The following is a 21,795-nucleotide window of genomic DNA, read 5'->3' on the forward strand; positions in this document are numbered from 1 at the left end:
CTACCCAACTCTGGCCTCCACACATATGTCAAGTATTCCCATATTAGCCATTAAAGGCTGACATAGGAATACCCCTTTAAGGACCCACATCCATTAGGCTATGATTCCATGTTAATGATACGCTGTAGAGAGAACACATCTCAGCCCAAAGCGCCGCTGCCTTTTCTACGTGTGGAGATTCCGCAAGGGTTCATTGAACATGCAGAATCACCGCATCCTATAGACTGTGTAATTTATCTTGGAGACGAACCGTCTCTGCCAGATAAATAGACATGCTGCGGTCTAAAATGACACGCTGCATGTCCGGTTACGCAGGTCTGCCACCGTTTGCATGCATAGTGGAGATGGGATATCATAAAATCCCCTCCACTATGCTGTAACATCTGGATGCTGCGGACTGGACGCATTTCCTGAACGTGGAAACATACCCTTACCATTGGATATGTTAGAGGCAATTGAGAGTTTTGAAGCAGTTAAAAAGGGTTTGCCCACTACTTTATCTATTTAAGAAACTATACTGAACTATCTGGAAATAAGAAATAGCGTATGTCCCCAGATGCTCCTCTGGTAAGCCGGCTCAGATCTCCATTTGGTCTACCTGTGTCCACGTCAAGCTGCAGCAGATCCTCTTCTGTTTTTTTTTAAACATGTCACCACTGCAGCCAATTGCTACCAGCAGCTATCACATTGAAATCTTCCACCATAAGAGAAAGCAATGGCACCTGGGCAGCAATACCAAACAAGTGGAGGGGAGTATTAACCAGCAAAAGCAACACAATTCATGTCCCTCAGGTATTGGGGGCAGCTGAGACCCTGGAGAACATGATCAGGGCCGATTTTTACTGTGATATTTGCCAAATAGTAACGATCACATTAAAAAAAAAAAAACCCTCCCGAAGTCCATTCTGCTACGTTCCCTGGTTCACTGCATCATCTTCGTGGCTGAAAACGATATGCGGCGCGCACGCGCCGAGATTTACCGGCCTGTATCCAGCAACAATAATTTTTCCTATTGGTTCATTTTGATCACTGTGATAAAAAAAAAAAACATTTGTTGGGGTTGGTGTGAGGGTGGTTAGGTTTGCAGTTAGAATTGGGGCTTTTTCAAAAGTAAAAAAAAAATTTGACAATATGACAGCTAGTGTTGAGCGCAACTCTAGTAAGCACAGCGTATCACGGATCCCCGCTTGTTTTTATTGGTGTCTAAAAGTCGCATAACATGTGGGACAGAGACTCAAGCACATTACTTGAGCACGCACGATATTTGATTCAAACTGCCCTCAACATTAATGACTATGTATTCAATATGACAACCTAATGTTATCAAATTCTGTCGTACCTGTGGGTTCAAAATGCTCCCTTATACCCCTGGATAAAACCATTGAGGGGCGGAGTTTCCAAAATGGGGTCACTTTTGGGGGGGGGGGTCTCCACTGTTTAGGGAAATCAGGGGCTTTCCAAAACAGAAATTGCATCCACTCTCGATTCCGGTCAATTATTTGTTCAAATAGTCAATCAGCTCTACTTCCCTTCCGAGCCCTGCCATGATCCCACACAGTAGGCAAAAAAACAATGCTTTAACATCATACCGCCGAACAAAAAGTGGAATAAAATGCAATCAAAAAGACATATAAATAAACGTGGTACCACTGAAAACGTCATCTTGCCCACAAAATTTTTTTTTATTGCCTCAATTTTACCACACACGGAACAGCATAACTCCCCCCCTCCAAAAAAGGAAATTCCTGAATTGCTGGTTTTTGTTCATCCTGCTTCCCAAAAATTGGAATAGAAAGCGATCAAAAAATGTCATGTGCCCGAAAATGGTACCAATAAAAATGTCAACTCGTCCCGCAAAAAACAAGCCCTGACTCTGTGGGCCAAAATAAGGAAAAATTAAAGCTCTCAAAATATGGTGATGCAAAAGCGATTTTTTTTTTGCAATAAAAAAGTGTCCTTTAGTGTGTGACAGCAGCCAAACATAAAAACCTGATATAAAGCTGTTATCAATGTCATTGCACGGACCCCAAGAATAAAGTAGTCTAATCACTTATACTGCATGAGGAACAGCGTAAAAAATAAATAAAACCAATTCTTCACCTGCTGTTGATTTTTTTTCATTCTGCCTCCCAAAGATCTCAGTAAGGCTCAGCGTAGATTTATCCTGCACTCTGTGCTGAACGCCTGCATCGGGATTTCAGTGTAAATCTCTGAAATACGTGATTCAGACAGAATCTCGGGCGGAAGATTCCCTGTAATGAGGCAGATGGAGGCATTGTGGACGCTGTCTGACCTCTAATCCAGTGGTGACCGTCTTTTTAGGATTGCATAAAAGTACCATCGGTCACAATTTTGTGCACTTCTGAAAAGGACACCGCTGAACAGAGGCCAGATGGAGTCCAGAGTAACACTGCTGCCTCATTATTATGAATGGATTTAGATGGAAACCCCAAAGTGGTCAGCGCAGAGCGCCGGATGTGATCTGCAATGTTATGTACAGTGGGTACGGAAAGTATTCAGACCCCTTTAAATTTTTCACTCTGTTTCATTGCAGCAATTTGGTAAATTAAAAAAAAGTTCGTATTTTTTCTCATTAATGTACACTCTGCGCCCCCCCATCTTGACTGACAAAAACCAGAAATGTAGACATTTTTGCAAATTTATTAAAAAAGAAAAACAAATATCATATGGTCATAAGTACTCAGACACTCATATTTAAGTCACATAAGTCAGTAGCGGGTTCTACTTGCAGCCCAACTCTCCCTTCCATCAGCAACAGAGAAGTGAGAGCACTAACTTTCATACAAGTATAATTTTTTTCCCTTTTTCACTCCATGTACATACTTGTATGTGGAAGCATTTTATTTAGAAGGCAATATAAGTTGTGTGCAGGCCTGTAAGCGAATGGATTTCCATAACCCTGCCCCCACCATCTCTCTTTTTTTGTACTGTATATTCTCATTTATGACATTGCATACACCATATTATTTTACATCTTTATGGCATGATTGTAAATTTTTTTTTTCCGAAAAAGGTTTTGATATTTTATACTAAAGGCTACAACTTTCTTTGACTTGTGTACTGTAAACAGCAGCAAAAAAGATGCAACATGCGCTATTGTAATATGTTTAATCATGCTTGATTCATTCTTGCGTCCTTGTGACGATATTACCGTACTTGGCGTTTATTTGCCCACATAAGTTGTCGTCATACTATATTTCAAATAATTCCTGCTCATTGTGAGACGGAGTACAATTTTGTATAAATTGATACTAACCTGAAATCCTCTTACACAGACTCCCGTGATCACAGACCTATGCCAACGAAGGAGTCATTTTTTTTAAATAATTTTTATTTCTATAGCGCCAACAACATGGCTCCACCCTTCTGTTACATTACAAGCTATGTGACTCCAATGCTGACTAAGCCGCAGCCTCACAGACTTGATGGCTTCTCTAGACAATATTCAACTAACCTAGAACACCTATCCTTATTTTGGTAAATCTTGTATATCAGGATTACAATTAACTGCTGTGAGTTCACCAGAGTTCATCAGCTCCGATGCTCTCACTTACGGCACTACCGCTGTGTGAGAACTTTCCCATGGAGCACTGCCGCAAGTGATAGCACCGTAGATGTTCAGCTGATACACTGTGGGAGCGATTATCTCCTGTCAATGTATGCCCGTGGCCGGGTTGAGCAGTCACATCTCCCGATGTGATTGTTCTACACGTGAGATCATCGTGCGACACTCGGATTGCCTGGACTACGACTGACAGAGTATATCTTGGTTTAATATTTTACATTATTTCTAGGAGATGAGGGTGTAGGGGATTTGGTTTGAGGCGAGTATAATGGGGTTTTACTTTTATGTGAATATGTATGTAATTTTACTTTTTTTTTTCTTTTTTAACTTTGAGCACAGGTGCTGGCAGATGATACTACTCTCCAATCAGTGGCACCTGCTGTCACTGTTATCAGTGACAGCAGACATAGCCCGACGGGAGCAGTAGTCTCATCGGCCCACGCCTGCTTTTTACCCGAAGGTCACCACTGCGGATCACAGTCAGATGCGGAATCACACTGACATCTGCCAGCATGATCCTGCAGCGCTGAGACTGACAGTACTGGCGGCAGCGTTACCGCACACACGCAGACACCCACACACACATCCGCAGATAGACACGCACATATTCCCCGCTCACACATATTCTCCGCCCACATACAAATTCACAAACCTTTTTACACCTGTGGTTTTGCTGCGGATTTGACTGACTCAATGGAAGTCAATGGGTGCAGAAACGCTGCAGATCCGTAAAAAGATTTCATATGTGGAAAATAAAACGCTCAAAATAATGACGGAAGTTTCCCCAGCATGTGCACAACAAACCAGGAATGCCATTGATTAACATTGCTTTAATAATAAATTGCGTATTTATAGTATTTCCGAGCGGAAAAACCGCTGCGGAAACACAACAAATCCGCAACGTGTGCACATAGCCTACCAGTCCCTGTATTATATCATACACATAAACAGTTCTGTAGAAAAAGGATTTCTTAAGTCCATTTATGATATGTAAATGAGGGCTTTAAAAAGTCAAGGGGGCATTCGTGTACCCAGCCAGTCCCAGTCTGCCACTCTGAAGTCGTGACACATACACCCTGATTCAGAGGATCAATGATGAGCAGGGAAGAAGCTGTGCGCATGCATGAGGTAAGTATGGTGCTTGCTATGATGCCGGCATTTGTAAGTTATCATGCCCAAAGGGGCCTGATAACTTGCTTAGTGGGCTGACTAGTCTGGGGACACTAACGCCCCAGCGACTAGTCAAAGCCCTTATTCACATATTAAACAGACAGTTGAAATACTTTTTCTCCAAATCGGTTTGTGTGTAATATAACACAGGGACTGTTAGGCAGAAGGTCTACATATGCAGACACAACTGCTGGTGGTTCTGGGGCACGGGGGACCTGGCAGGTTCTCCTTTGTGAAAAATCACAAAAATTAAATGCGTTTATCATACTGCTGTACCTGTTTTTTTCACTAAAAATGCAACAAAACCTGATACCTGCGGGGGTTTTTTATACTTACCCATGGCTTTTTATAGGTGAAAAACACTGATAAAACGTGGAAAAAGTGACATGCTGCATTTTGTAAAAACCAAGGAACTGCACAAAATACTGAGGACAAAATAACCAAGATATCTGAAATCTCAGACATTAAGACAAATCCAGATACAAAATGGGGGGGAAGTGGACAATGGAGTGCGGAAACCGCAAACCGCATGGATAAAAAGGGGTTGCTGCACAATCAGAACAATGCATCATACATCAATAAAGTGACTAAATTATCGCAAAGTGCATATTATAGTGCATAACAATGTATGACAAATAAAAGTATGAAGGAGTAACCCTCTGAAACATGCGTTGGGGTGGGTTGCTGACTGCTGGAACCGGTGCCCGCCATCTATTAGGTAATTCATGCTCTCTTTTTGTTATTTTCTCTTGGCGTAATATACCTGTTTATCCATGGTGAATGTTCACCTGTCATTTGGCAATGATTCATTCATTTATTTACCGTATATACGCGAGTATAAGCCGACCCGAGTATAAGCCGACCCCCCTAATTTTGCCACAAAAAACTGGGAAAACTTATTGACTCGAGTATAAGCCTAGGGTGGGAAATGCTCCATAGATTGTTCCCCCATATGCTGACCCCAGAAGAAGCTCCATAGATTGTTCCCCCATATGCTGCCCCCATTAGAAGCTCCATATTGTTCCCCCATATACTGCCCCCATAAGAAGCTCCATAGATTGTTCCCCCATATGCTGCCCCCATTAGAAGCTCCATATTGTTCTCCCATATGCTGCCCCCACAAGAAGCTCCATAGATTGTTCCCCCATATACTGCCCCCATAAGAAGCTCCATAGATTGTTCACCCATATGCTGCCCCCATTAGAAGCTCCATAGATTGTTCTCCCATATGCTGCCCCCACAAGAAGCTCCATAGATTGTTCCCCCATATACTGCCCCCATAAGAAGCTCCATAGATTGTTCCCCCATATACTGCCCCCATAAGAAGCTCCATAGATTGTTCCCCCATATGCTGCCCCCATTAGAAGCTCCATATTGTTCCCCCATATGCTGCCCCCATAAGAAGCTCCATAGATTGTTCCCCCATATGCTGCCCCCATTAGAAGCTCCTTAAGATTATTCCCCCATGTGCTGCCGCTGCTGCAGCATGTAAAAATAAAAAAAATTACATACTCACCTCTCCGTCGCTGGGTGTCAGATTCTCACCTGTCCTGCGTCCATGGCTGCTCACCGCTATCTGCAACGTCATCAGTCAGTGACGTCCAGACTGCAGGGGGCGCGGCGCGCACTAATCACGTCACCGCGCCCTCTGCTGTCTCAAGTCACTGACCGATGACAGACAGCAGCAAGCAGCCATGGACGCAGGACAGGTGAGTATCGCTATACTTACCCGTCCTGACGCTGTCTCTTGAGCCCCCAGCTTCTCCGCGCTCTCTCTTCCTGCCTTCAGCGGTCATGTGATACCGCTCATTAAAACTCATGAATATGCGCATATTCATGAGTTTTAATGAGCGGTACCACGTGACTGCTGAAGGCAGGAACAGAGAGCGCGGAGAAGCTGGGGGCTCAAGAGACAGAATCAGGACGGGTAAGTATGACCTGACACCCCCGCCCCCTCCGACCCCCCGGTGTATATGACTCGAATATAAGCCGAGAGGGGGACTTTCAGCCCAAAAAAACGGGCTGAAAATCTCGGCTTATATTCGAGTATATACGGTAACTTACCATTTGATTGATGGAGCTTGAATATGATCTTTCTGGTGGTGCACTTTTATTTGTCACACATTGTTATGCACTATAATATGCACTTTGCGATAATTTAGTCACTTTATTTATTGATGTATGATGCATTGGTTCTGATTGTGCAGCAACCCCTTTTTATCCATACAGTTTGCAGTTTCCACACTCCATTGTCCACTTCCCCCCCATTTTGCATCTGGATTTGCCTTAATAAAAATTATTGATTTTATTTTGGACTTATAATCGCCTTCTTTGGAGCTTTGCTCAGTTTGCTTCTCTGTATAATTGCGATTGTCCTTATTGTCCATTTATTTGTGTCTGCTATCAAACTACTATGTTGATTTCTAATATTTAAAATGCAGATATTTGTCAAAGGCGCTTTAATACACTATATAATCAATTGGCAGATAAGTAATAGCATCACAGGTATAGGAGACACCAGAATTTTTAAAATTAAATTTTAAAATACGACTATTTTTTTCTGCCATCATAAAAATCTAAGGTTAAAAGGGAATCTGTCAGCATGATTTTGCTATGTATTCTGAGGACAGCATGAGGTAGGGGTTAAAACACAGATTTCAACGGTGTGTGTCATGTCAGGCTGTGTGCTGTTTACTTACACTAAAGTTTTTATTACCTGGTGATTATCATTGTCCAGACTACTGCTAGTCCGACTCTCCCCCTATTGTGATAACTGTAAATACAGCGCCTAGTGTGCGCAGGAGCAGCTTTTCAGCTCTGCTGCATTGTTTAATCTAAGAAATCTGATTGTGTCAGAATGGCTGCACCCAGTAACATCGCTGGATTCAGGGTCTCTACTTACATCATGCCGCTTTCAGATGAGGTAGCAAAACCTTTAAATAGGGCATCTAGAAACATAACAAATGTAATAAAAAAATAACCATCTCCATAAATCAGGTTTTAAACTAAGGCTACGTTCCCATGATGAGTCTTTGATGTTGCTAAAAATTTTTCAAATCAATAAGATATTCAGTATGTAAAATAGGGGCAGGTTACTGAGGGATCAGTGACCTGTCAGAAGCCATACAGATAAGTAAGCAGAGAACCACATAACACCCCCCTCCCCAAACAGGCCGCCTTGAAGCACGACAATATCATTAACTGAAAACTGCAAATAAAGATTAACCCCTTCACCCCCAAGGGTGGTTTGCACGTTCATGACCGGGCCAATTTTTACAATTCTGACCACTGTACCTTTATGAGGTCATAACTCTGGAACGCTTCCATGGATCCCGGTGATTCTGACATTGTTTTCTCGTGACATATTGTACTTCATGTTAGTGGTAAAATTTCATTCAAATAACTTGCGTTTGTGAGAAAAACGGAAATTTGGCGAAAATTTTGAAAATTTCGCAATTTTCCAACTTTTAATTTTTATGCCCTTAAATCACAGAGATACAGCACACAAAAAACTTAATAACTAACATTTACCACATGTTTACTTTACATCAGCACAATTTTGGAACCAAAATTTTTTTTTGTTAGGAAGTTATAAGGGTTAAAAGTTGACCAGCGATTTCTCATTTTTACAACACCATTTTATTTTTAGGACCACATCACTTTTGAGGTCACTTTGAGGGGTCTATATGATAGAAAATACCCAAAAGTGACACCATTCTAAAAACTGCACCCCTTAAGGTGCTCAAAACCACATTCAAGAAGTTTATTAACCCTTTAGGTGCGTCACAGGAATTTTTTTGAATATTTAAAAAAAAAATGAACATCTAACTTTTTTTCACAAAAAAAATACTTCAGGTTCAATTTTTTTTATTTTACCAAGGGTAACAGGAGAAACTGGACTGCAAAAGTTATTGTGCAATTTGTCCTGAGTACGCTGATACCTGATATGTGGGGGGGAACGACTGTTTCGGCACAATGCAGAGCTCAGAATGGAAGGAGCGCCGTTTGACTTTTTCAATGCAAAATTGGCTGGAATTCAGATCGGACGCCATGTCACGTTTGGAGAGTTCCTGATGTACATAAACAGTGGAAACCCCCCTACAAGTGACCCCATTTTGGAAACTAGACCCCCCCAAGGAACTTATCTAGATGTGTGGTGAGAACTTTGAACCCCCAAGGGCTTCACAGAAGTTTATAACAAAGCCGTACAATTAAAAAATCATATTTTTTCCACGAAAATGATCTTTTCACCCTCAATTCTTATTTTTCCAAGGGTAACAGGACCCTAAAAGTTATTGTGCAATTTGTCCTGAGTACGCTGATACACCACATGTGGGGGTAAACCACTATTTGGGCGCATGGCAGAGCTCGGAAGGGAAGCAGCGCAATTTGACGTTTTTGGCTGGAATTGAGATCGGACACCATGTCGCGATTGGAAAACCCCTGATGTACCTAAACAGTGGAAACCCCCCACAAATGACACCATTTTGTAAACTAGACCCCCCCAAGGAACTTATTGAGATGTGTGGTGAGCACTTTGAACCCCCCAGTGCTTCACAGAAGTTTATAACGCCCGGGCGTGAAAAAAAAAAATTCATATTTTTTTCCACAAACATGATCTTTTAGTCACCATTTTTTTTTTTCCCAAGGGTAACAGGAGAAATTGGACCCCAAAAGTTGTTGTCCAATTTGTCATGAGTACGCTGACACCCCATATGCGGGAGAAAACTACTGTATGGACACACGTCAGGGCTCGGAAGGGAAGTAGTGACGTTTTAGAATGCAGACTTTGATGGAATGTTCTGCGGGTGTCATGTTGCCTTTGGAGAGCCCCTAATGTACCTAAACAGTGGAAACCCCCCACAAATGACCCCATTTTGGAAACGAGACCCCCTAAGGAACTTATCTAGATGTGTGGTGAGCACTTTGAACCCCCAAGGGCTTCACAGAAGTTTATAATGCCCGGGCATGAAAATAAAAAAATCGTATTTTTTACACAAACATGATCTTTTAGTCACCATTTTTTTTTTTCCCAAGGGTAACAGGAGAAATTGGACCCCAAAAGTTGTTGTCCAATTTGTCATGAGTACGCTGACACCCCATATGTGGGAGAAAACTACTGTATGGACACACGTCGGGGCTCGGAAGGGAAGCAGTGACATTTTGGAATGCAGACTTTGATGGAGTGGTCTGCAGGTGTCATGTGCGTTTGGAGAGCCCCTGATGTACCTAAACTATTGAAACTCCCCACAAGTGACCCCATTTTCGACACTAGGCCCCCCACGGAACTTATCTAGATGTGTGGTGAGCACTTTGAACCCCCAAGTGCTTCACAGAAGTTTATAACGCTCGGGCGTGAAAATAAAAAAATCATTTTTTTCCACAAAAATGATATTTTTGCCCCCAATTTTTTATTTTCCTAAGGGTAACAGGAGAAATTGGACCCCAAAAATTGTTTTGCAATTTGACCTGAGTAGGCTGATACCCTACATGTGGGGGTAAAACACTGTTTGGGCGCATGGCAGAGCTTGGAAGGGAAGGAGCACCATTTGACTTTTTCAACTCAGAATTGGCTGGAATTGAGATCAGACGCCATGTTGCATTTGGAGAGCCCCTGATGTGCCCAAACAGTGGAAACCCCCAATTCTAACTCCAGCCCGAACCCCAACACACCCCTAACCCTAATCTCAGCCCTAACCCTAACCCTAGCCCTAACCCTAAAGGAAAAATGGAAATAAATACATTTTTTTTTATTTTATTATTTTTCCCTAACTAAGGGGGTGATAACGGGGGGTTTGATTTACTATTTATGGTGGTTTTTATGTTTGGCGGCTGTCACACGCTAAAAGACGCTTTTTATTGTAAAAATAGTTTTTGCATCACCACATATTGAGAGCTCTAATTTTTCCGTATTTTGACCCACCGAGTCATGTAAGGTCTTATTTTTTGCGGGACGAGTTGACGTTTTTATTGGTACCATTTTCGGGCACGTGACATTTTTTGATCGCTTTTTATTCCGATTTTTGGGACGCAGAATGAACAAAAACCAGCGTTTCATGAATTTCTTTTGGGGGGGTGCGTTTACACCGTTCCACGTGCGATAAAATTGATAAAGCGGTTTTATTCTTCGGGTCAGTACGGTCACAGCGATACCTCATTTAGGTCGTTTTTTTTATGTTTTGTTGGTTTTATGCAATGAAAACTATTTTATATAAAAAATAATTATTTTTGGATCGCTTTATTCTGCGAGCTATAACTTTTTTATTTTTTTGCGGATGATGCTGTGTGGCGGCTCGTTTTTTGCGGGACAAGATGACGTTTTCAGCGGTACCATGGATATTTATATGCGTCTTTTTGATCGCGCGTTATTACACTTTTTGTTTGGCGGTATGATAAATCATTATTTTTTGCTTCGTTTTTTATTTTTATTTTTTAAGGGGTTCGCTAAAGGGGTTAACTAATGGGACCGTTTTATAGGGCGGGTCGCTACGGACGCGGCGATACCTAATATGTGTACTTTTATTGTTTTTGTTTTTTTTATTTCTAAAAAATGGATTTATTTGGGGGAATATTTTTTTTTTTTTTTCTAATTTATTTTGCGATTTTTTAAAATTTATTTTAACACTTTTTTTTATTTTTTTTTTTACTTTATGAAATAATCCCAGGTGGGACATCACTGTCCTGTGACAGATCGCTGCACTGTGACAGATCAGCGATCTGTCACAGGCAGTGTACAAGGCTTCCTCATGCCTGCGCTTTGCAGGCACTGAGGAAGCCAGCTTCCTGCAGGCCCCCGAAGGCCCCCGTCGCCATCTTGGATTCGGGGGCCTGCAGGAAAGGAGCCCCCGGCAGCAGCGCTGCACATTGCGCTGCTGTGGGGGGCTCAGGGAAGCAAGGAGGGAGCCCCCTCCCTGCCGATGCTTCCCTTTAACTCCCGGTACACCGCGATCATGTTTGATCGCGGTGTGCAAGGGGTTAACTTGTCGGGGGCGGTCCGTGACCGCCCCTGACACATTGTGCCAGGTGTCAGCTGTGATAATCAGCTGACACCCGGCCGCGATTAGCGGCGCTCACCACGTGGGCGCCGCTGATCGCGGTAGACGTACTATCCCGTCCATGGGCATAGGGGCCCGGGTCCCATGAACGGGATAGTACGTCTCATGTCAGGAAGGGGTTAAACAACCACCACAAGATGGATTTCATCACCAGGTATCATATTAATCAGTATAACGGCCCTGACCTGACACTGTAGGTTACTGAGCACAATCCTGCTGACAGGTCACCCTTTAAGGGCGAGTTTCCACGTAGCACATTCCGTGCGCTTTGGACGGAGCGGAAAACCCACTCTGCTCAAAGTCCCGCCCCCTTCGGTACGCACGATGATTCCGGATGTGTTCATTAAACACGTGGCCTCAACGCATCACGTAAATAGACCGGGTTATCTACCTTGCGGAGACTGAGCGTCTCCTCAAGGTAAACAGATATGCTGCGTTCTAAAAAGACGCGACGCATGTCTGGTTTCGTGGGTGTCACCCGCGTATTAGGATGCATAGTGGAGTCGGGATTTCATAAAATCCCCTCCACTAGGCTGTAACATCTGGACGCTGTGGATTAAATGCTGCGGCTGTACGCAGCGTTCAATCTGCAGCAAACCCGGATGCAATACGTCCCGTGGAAACATACCGTTAGTAAAATAGGTTACTTGCATTTCTACGAAAATAAGCATAGTACAAACTCACCAAAAACTAATCGGGTGTACGCAGCCTAACACAAATCAATGTGATGCTGAAGTAGATGCGATGAAGAACTAACATACAGATATAAATCTTTCAAGCCTGTTGGACCTAGAGTACTTACTTGCGGAGTCATCATTGCAGAGTTGATGCAGTATTAAGGATCTGGAATCAAAACTTTTCTTAAAAAGTTACACAAAAAAAAAAAAACTTAATGGAGTTAACATTAAAAAAAAATAATAAAAACGCTATCAGCACACTGCTGATGATGAGCCAAAAAGTCCAGGTGCCATTCTCTCTAGAATTATTTGCTATATTTGAATACTGTCAGTACTGATACAGGCAAAAATCTCAATGGATAAAAATCACTGGTGCAAAGCAGGGCAGCAAAGCACCAAATCCTTTATCTAACCAGTGTTCGTTTCTGCTTGGAAGGCAGCCCTGCAGTAGGTGGACTCTTGTAGGGCGTAACAGTGGGTGAATCACAGAGACTTTCTCCTGTGAGCTGGAACTTCACATCTTGAGCAACTGTGTCCACAGTACAGGGTGAAAGGTGAGTACTAAAAATAGGAAGGGTGCAAATGTCATTCAGACAAGATAGGGGAACTAACTGCCTAAGTGCTGGAATAGAATTATTGCGCCATCATCACTTAATATGGTAAAGTTCAAGAAATAAGGAGACAGTGAGAAAACACCTACTATGCAGTTTACTTCCAACAGTTTACAGAAAGTTCAGGTATGATCGTTAAAAGGCTAAAGGTTGGAGGAGGGGTGGGCCGTCTTACATCAGTTTCAGTTACATGGGGTCGATACTTAGGGCCCCGTCACACATAGCAACTCACCAGCGATCCCGACAACTATATCAATGTGTCAGAATCGCTGGTGAGTCGCTACATGATCGCTGGTGAGCTGCCAAACAGACAGCTTCACCAGCGATCAGCACCAGCGATCAGCACCAGCGACGCCGAGCGCGCGGCGTCGCTGTGTACTTTAGTTACCAGCGCGCTGATGCAGGGAGCTTGTAACTAAGGTACACATTGGGTTTCTAAGTGGCGTGCGTCACTGCATCAGCGCTCTGGTAACTAAGGTACACATTGGGTTTCTAAGCACCGCCTGGTGCTTAGAAACCCTGCGTTTACCTTAGTTACCAGCTGATCGCTGGTCTCCCGCTGTCACACGCAGCGATGCGTTCTGGCCAGCGGGAGACCAGCGATCAAAGAAATGTCCATGGCTTTCCAAGAGCGATCAGCGATACCGGCAGGGGGGCCGGTCGCTGAGAAGTGTCACACACAGCAATCTCGCTGGTGAGATCGCTGTTGCGTCACAAAACTTGTGACCCAGCAGCGATCTCGGTAGCGAGATCGTTATGTGTGACGGGGCCCTAAGGCTAGGTTCACATTGCGGTAGAGCAGTCCATTCAACGCATGCGTTAAATGGACTGCGCTAACACAGCTTTTTATGATCGCGTTATGCGATCCCGATAGCGCAGATGCTTCACCTGCGCTGGCAGTGACTGATCCTCGGACGCTACAGACCGCGTCCGAGGGTCAGTCACAGAATGACAGCACATCGCTAACGCATGCAGATTATGATATGTGTTAGCGATGCACTCGTCTATTGCAGTCTATGGGTGCGTTAATGCATCCGTTACATAGCATTAATGTTGATATGTAACGGATGTGCAATAAAAAAAAAACATCTTTTAGCGTGTGACAGCTGCCGAACATGAAAACCCGCTATAAATAGTAAATCAAACCCCCTAGTTAGGCCTATTTCACATTTCCGTTTGTTGCCAGTCAAAATCCGCCGTTTTGTAAAAAAAACAGATCCGCCGTTTCTTTTGACGGATCCGTTTTTTTTCCCATTGACTTGCATTAGCGGCGGATTTTCACGGATGGTCATCCGTTGGATCCGTTTTTTGACGGATCTGCCATAATTTTGGCGTCCGCTGTCTTGATTGGACGGACAATGAAACGTTTTTGTCTGCGTCATAACAGCGGATAGCAACGGATCCGCCGCTATCCGCCATTCGTTATAATGGCCGCCTATGGGCGGCGGATCCGTTGCCAACCGTTATTTGACGGAATCTGGCAACGGATCAGCTTTTTTTACACTAAGCATGCCCGGAAGAATTTCCTTGCCAGAAATTTAACCCCAAATTTTCTGGCGGAAAATCTCTCTCTCTCCTTTAAATTTCAGTCACTAGCTGCTAAAGCGGATCCGTCAAAAAAATAGATCCAGTGGCATCCATTTGTGCCACAACGGAAACGGATCCATTTTTTCACAACCTGGCGGATTTTGACTGACGTCAAATAACTGAAATGTGAAACAGGCCTTAGGGAAAAATAAAATAAAAAAAAGTATTTACTTCCATTAGGGTTAGGACTAGAGTTAGGGTTGGGGCTATAGATAGGGCTAAAGTTAGGGTTGGGGCTAAAATTAGGGTTAGGGTTGGGGCTAAAGTTAGGATTAGGGTTAGGTTTGGGATTAGGGGTGTGTTAGGGTTATGGTTAGGGATGGGATTAGGTTAGAGGTGTGTTGGGGTTAGGGTTGGCGTTAGAATTGGGGGGTTTCCATTGTTTAGGCACATCAGGGGCTCGCCAAGCATGACATGGCGTCTGATCTCAATTTCAGCCAATTCTGCGTTGAAAAAGTCAAATAGCGCTCCTTCCCTTCCGTGCTCTGCCATGCGCCCAAACAGTGGTTTACCCCCACATATGGAGTATCAGCACAATAACATTTGGGGTCCAATTTCTCCTGTTACCCTTGGGAAAATTAAAAAAAAAAAAAAAATTCAGTTCCAATTTTTTTTTTTTTTTTAACATTCAGAAATTCCTGTGAAGCAACTTCTTAGGGTTCAGTTTTTGGAATGGTGTCACTTTTTGGTATTTTCTATCATATAGATCTCTCAAAGTGACTTCAAATGTGATGTGATCACTAAAAAAAAATGGTGTTGTAAAAATGAGAAATCGCTGGTCAACTTTGAACCCTTATAACTTCCTAACAAAAAAAAAAATTTTGGTTCCAAAATTGTGCTGATGTAAAGTACACATGAGTCTAAATTGCCAAATGTACAAATTTTATTAAATGCAATAGCATGATATACATCACTCAATAAAGAACACAAATAAAATAGGAACACTGCTATCCAAATAGGGAGCCTATATTGCACGATTGCCCAAGAAAGTATGTACTAATAGAATAAGCGAAAGAAGAAGAAACGCGCGTTGGGGCAACAGGGAAGCCAGTGCCATACACTTTAACTATGGTAAGTGCCTTGGTTTAAATACCTTTTATCTACTAAACTTTGATTGGGTTCATATCATAATGCTATATGGTCGAGGTACTTAGTGATAGCTGAGTTGTACAATATGTATACCTGGAATCCATATGAACTTGTTGATCGGTTATGCCTGTTTCCACTGTCGAAAGTCTTTTTCAGTTCAGATGCATTTTTCATGGTTGTAACCTGTTTAGGATATGTATGAAGTCTTTATGCACTTATTCTATTAGTACATACATTCTTGGGCAATCGTGCAATATAGGCTCCCTATTTGGATAGCAGTGTTCCTATTTTATTGGTGTTCTTTATTGAGTGATGTATATCATGCTATTGCATTTAATAAAATTTGTACATTTGGCAATTTAGACTCATGTCTTTTGGTGTATGACTCGTATTTTGAGTTTTTGCCTTAATTATATCTATTGGGTTTGTTGGTTATTATTGTAAAGTAAACATGTAGGAAATATTACTTAAGTATTTTGTGAGCCATATCTCTGATTTAAGGGCATGAAAATTCAAAGTTGGAAAATTGTGAAATTTTCAAAGTTTTCGCCAAATTTCCGTTTTTTTCACAAATAAACGCAAGTCATACCAAAGAAATTTTAGCACTTGAAGTACAATATGTCACGAGAAAATGTCAGAATCACCGGGATCCATGGAAGCATTTCAGAGTTATTACCTCATAAAGCAGGGGTCCCCAACCTGAAGCTCGGGAGCTACATATGGCTCACGACTGTGTCAGCTTGGTGCATTAGGTCCAAGTCTAGCAAATAGGTATGAAGAGTACATCTCAATATGGTGAATTTTTGAGTAGCCCTGCAGGTCTGGATGCACATTTACTGGTCTTGAGGGTTTAAAGATGTTCTAGGTATGGTACGCTGGAGGATGGTACTACCTGTTAGAGGAGGTGCTCAAAGCTGGCTGGGACAGTGTGATGGGAGTCCTTGATCGGAGAATACTGAATGGGGATATTATGGGAACCCCTGGATCTCAGTGTACTGCTTTGGAGTGATTTCTGTGGAAAAGCTTTGGTTATCATTATACCTGTAATGGGGGCTTTGGTTGACACTACTTTCAATGGAGTGGGAGCTGGATATGGCTCGTGACCCTCTCTCAGTGCTAAATGTGGCTCGCGACCCTCAGTGCTGATCAAGGTCAGAAAGGTTGGGGACCACTGTCATAAAGGGACAGTGGTCAGAATTGTACAAATTGGCCTGGTCATTAACATGCAAACCAATCTTGGTGGTAAAGGGGTTAAAAGTATTAAATGACTTGGGGCTGCTGATCTCACACTGAACACAGAAAGGGATGCTTCACATGAAATACAGGTCAATCTAAGCTGACCCAAACAGGTTCTGGGCCAAAGAGCTGGCAAAATGCCAATTTTATCAGCCTTGAACTGATGTTTATAAAGCATGAAATGACTTTAGGCTACCGATCTCACACTTAAGTAAAAGGTTTTATTAAATGGGTTCATTTTTTTTTGAGAAATGGATCTCACACTGCCATCAGTAAAAGTAATTCTGACTTGTGTTAGCTCCACGCCGGATCCCAGCTCCAACAGGCAGTTTTTCCAGCGTGTCACTTCACTCACCCGCGATGCGGTCAGTTCCCCCCTTCCTCATGATCTGCATGCTTCCAGCCATGTCCTTAGGGCGGGCACGCGCGCACTTCCTATTTCCTCCCCAGCCAATGGCTGAGAGTCATTATGTATATTTTGATTCCTCCCCACTGGGGAGGTACATGAACAACCTTCCTGTTTGCTTTCTATGTTGTGTAAGGTTGTATAATAGAATCCTTATGGGACGCACAATAGGGTGATATCTTTACATGATATCACTAAATATGGGTGACAGATTCCCTTTAACCCTTTACTGACACATTAATTATTCACTAGAGCCTCTGATGGTGAGGTTAGACTTGGCTCCCGATGAACGCCAGTGCCACTCCAGGAAAGACCAACGGACGTGCAGCAGCTGGACCCAGAGGACAGACTGGATGGAGCAGCATGTGAAGACTTCCGGGGCATAGACCGCACTGGAAAATACCAGCGCATGCGCAGTAGCGATTATATGCTTCGCCCACAATTGGGCAAAGCATACTGCGCAGGCGCCGGAGGCCTTTACAATGCGCAAGCGCGGAAACCAACGTTATCTGTGATATTCACAGATGTAGATTACGTTCAGCAAGCCGAGGGGGGAGAAGGCGACTAAGCCCCGCCCATCGGACCATACCTCGGCGATTTGCATACATTCCCAACAAGATAAAAAAGGTATTTATGTCTCGAAGGTGCGGGGTCAGTGGGTAAATAAAAAATCCTAATAGAGTCCTTATGGGACGCACAATTGGGTGATATCTTTACATGATATCACTAAATATGGGTGACATATTCCCTTTAAATGTGTTGTCCATGTTTACAAAAGTCAGCAGCATATCAGTGAACAGAGGGGGAAACAGCCTGAATCAGTCCATTTTGGTGGAGTCTACAAAGAATGGACCAACTCCTAAAATATATAAATTGAGCACAGTAGTACAATGCAGGTTGCGATGTAAATGTTGTCATAAGAATTGGAACGTTATGAAATGTCCTATAGATGTGTGTTCTGTTCCTTATCTAAGGATCTCGGCTCTTAGTTGAGATGATCTGTGCTGCACTTTATGTACATGCTCAGTAGTGACCAGTACTGTGGAGTCAGGGAAATGTCCTATAAATGTCTGTTCTGTCCCTGATCTTGGCTCTTAGTTGAGATGAATCTGTGCTGCCCTTTATGTACAGGCTCAATAGTGATCAGTGCTGTGGTATCAGGAGTCAGGGAAATGTCCTATAAATGTCTGTTCTGTCCCTGATCTCGGCTTTTAGTTGAGATGGATCTGTGCTGCACTTTATGTACATGCTCAATAGTGAGGCAGTGCTGTGGAGTCAGGGAAATGTCCTATAAATGTCTGTTCTGTCCTTTAACTCGGCTTTTAGTTGAGATGAATCTGTGCTGCCCTTTATGTACATGCTCAGTAGTGACCAGTGCTGTGGGGTCAGGGAAATGTCCTATAAATGTCTGTTCGGTCCCTGATCTCGGCTTTTAGTTGAGATAGATCTGTGCTGCACTTTATGCACATGCTCAATAGTGAGGCAGTGCTGTGGAGTCAGGGAAATGTCCTATAAATGTCTGTTCTGTCCTTGATCTCGGCTTTTAGCGGAGATGAATCTGTGCTGCACTTTATGTACATGCTCAGTAGTGAGGCAGTGCTGTGGGGTCAGGGAAATGTCCTATAAATGTCTGTTCTGTCCTTGATCTCGGCTTTTAGTTGAGATGAATCTGTGCTGCACTTTATGTACATGCTCAGTAGTGAGGCAGTGCTGTGGGGTCAGGGAAATGTCCTATAAATGTCTGTTCTGTTCCTGATCTCGGCTTTTAGTTGAGATGAATCTGTGCTCCACGTTATGTACATGCTCAGTAGTGACCAGTGCTGTGCAGTTGGAGTCATGAAAATGTCGGAGTCGGAGGTATGGTGTACCAACTCCACAGCCCTGGCCCGAAGAATGAGTATGTAACTTTTTATCATTTCACGGCTTTCAAACCCTGAAGCATGTAAAAAAAAAACATGACATAAGACTGAAAATGTGCACAATGTCCTTTTGACATTGCTGTGCATTATGTTAATCATATAGGGCAGGGTTCCCCAACTCCAATCCTCAAGGCCCACCAACAGATCATGTTTTCAGAATTTCCTTTGTATTGCACAGGTGAAGCAATTATCATCTGAGCAATACTAAGGAAATCCTGAAAGCATGATCTGTTGGTGGGCCTTGAGGACTGGAGTTGGGGAACCCTGATATAGGGCACTTATGCAACACTGTGTGCACATAGCCTTAGGTGTCCCATTTAGATAATCTATGCCCACCATTTCACTGACAATCTACATTGGAAAAAAAAAAAATGAATGCATTTGCAGTATACACCATTTTCTTCTGAAAATGAGACTTGACAAAATAAAATAATAATCGGATGCCACAGTATAGCATATGCTTTTTACGGATACATTGCAAGTGTACACTGTCTTGTAAAATGATTAATAGTTGATGCTGTAAAAAAACGGATTGTACATGGACAGCACACAGATCACAAAGAGGAAAAAAACACTAATTTTTCTGGATGAAACTGAATGATTTTTTATACGCACATGTGAACCTACACCACGTTTGATCACTTGTTTTGCAGTTTGGAAGTAAATAATTGAACATTGGCCTGATAATGGAGGCACTAAGGTCCCCAATGTATTCCGCAAAATAATCAGAAGACAATGACATGACAGTAAAGACACCAGAATAAAAAAGGCCAATATATAAATAAAAAAAAATGATTACAAAAAAAGAAAAACCTGAAGGGTGTAGTTCAAAGGTGGAGTACGGTAACACTTTACCGCTGTTTATACACCTCTGCAGCTCACTAAGGAGGCGGTAGCTATCTTAAGATATGTTAATTATTAAGTAATAATCATTTAACCCTGTAGTAAATAGGAAGCTAATCCTTTTATAAAGGCTTTAGGCATATGAAATGCATTTAGGCGTTACCGCAACAATGCTAATAAAGTGGCTGTGTGATGTAATGCAACAGCAGCCTGTCACTCACTGGATGCTGCTCTTACATAGGGAGCATGTTCAGATGACAGCATGTAGCATGATACATAGCTGTTCATTATCATTACTGTGATCATTAGCATATATTACAAAGTATTAATTATAATTACGGCGATCATGCGCTTATATTACACCAAGTATTATCATCATTACTCTGATCATGTGCTTATATTACTGTGATCATGCGCTTACCGTATTTTTTGGATTATAAGATGTACTTTTTTTCCCCCAAACTTGGGGAGGTAAATGGGAGTGCGTCTTATAATGCGGATATACATTACCGGCAGCGGTGGAGCAGGGTCGTTTGGATGTGCGGCACGCCGCTGTGGGTGTCCGATGCTGCAAGGGCTCTGCCAACATTTTGTGAAAGGCCAGAGCTCCCGCAGTTACATGGTTTCCTATGCGGTGGACTCCGGGAAAATAGCTACTGGGGGTGGCTGGAGATCTCGGCAACAAGATCTCGGGAGATGAGAAACCATGGAACTGCGGGGGCTCTGACCTTTCACAAGATGTCGTCAGTGCCCCCGCAGCACCGGACAACCGCAGCGATGCGCCGAACATTCGAACACCCCCCTCATCCCAGCCTGCAGCAATGCGCCACTCTTGCCTCCTCCAGCAGCGACCCAGGAACCTCGTTTCACCGCAGCCACCACCGCCGGTAACCAATAAAGACGCACGTATAAGAAGCACAACATATTATTAAAAAGTTTTTCCTATTTTTCTCCTCAAAATTTGGGGTGCGTCTTATAATTCGCAAAATACGGTATATTACACCAAGTATTGATTATCATCATTACTGCGATAATGCGCTTACATTACACCAAGTATTCATTATCATTACTCTGATCATGTGCTTATATTACACCAAGTATTCATCATCAATACTGTGATCATGCGCTGATATTACACCAAGTACTGATTATCTTCATTACTGTGATCACACACTTATATTACGCCAAATATTATCTCCAAAATTAATCTGCAGAAATGCAACGCCTGCAAGACATACAAAGTAAGGCCGGTTTCACATTAGCGCATTTTCAGCGCGCGCACGGCCGGGGGTAGCTCCGCCCCCGAGCCGGCTCTCTGCCCGGCGTGCCCGCCCCTTCCTTGTAGCGCCGCCTCCTAGCGGACAGCGGCGCCTGCGATCGGCGCACCCTATCTTTAGCATAGGGTGCGCCGATCGTGCGCAGGCCGTGCGCTAGTTGCGCTTTGACCTGCGCTGCGCACTTTTGATGGTGCGCCGTGCGCGCCAAAATCCAACTTTTCGGATTTTGGCGCGCACGGCGCACCGTCATAAGTGCGCAGCGCAGGTCAAAGCGCAACTAGCGCACGACCTGCGCACGATCGGCGCACCCTATGCTAAAGATAGGGTGCGCCGATCGCA

General features: G+C 43.2%; 1 protein-coding gene across 3 annotated transcripts in view; it reads right to left on the reverse strand.

The window, feature by feature from the left end:
• The window catches only part of SAMD8 (sterile alpha motif domain containing 8), a 158,883-nt gene that overhangs the window by 113,067 nt on the left and 24,021 nt on the right, over nucleotides 1–21,795 (reverse strand). The window contains exon 1 of one of the 3 annotated variants that reach the window (XM_073552055.1): nucleotides 12,614–12,905. The exons of 1 other annotated variant lie outside the window; for it this stretch is intronic. In XM_073552055.1, the coding sequence (XP_073408156.1) occupies nucleotides 12,614–12,628 (15 nt within the window). In that variant the 5' untranslated portion in view covers nucleotides 12,629–12,905. Of the gene's footprint in view, nucleotides 1–12,613; nucleotides 12,906–21,795 lie in introns of those variants that run through there. One more of the 3 variants, XM_073552053.1, reaches the window with a different exon arrangement.

This window comes from Dendrobates tinctorius, unplaced genomic scaffold (genome assembly GCF_039654945.1).
Source record: "Dendrobates tinctorius isolate UK_male_01 unplaced genomic scaffold, ASM3965494v1 ptg000184l, whole genome shotgun sequence".
Lineage (NCBI taxonomy): Eukaryota > Metazoa > Chordata > Amphibia > Anura > Dendrobatidae > Dendrobates > Dendrobates tinctorius.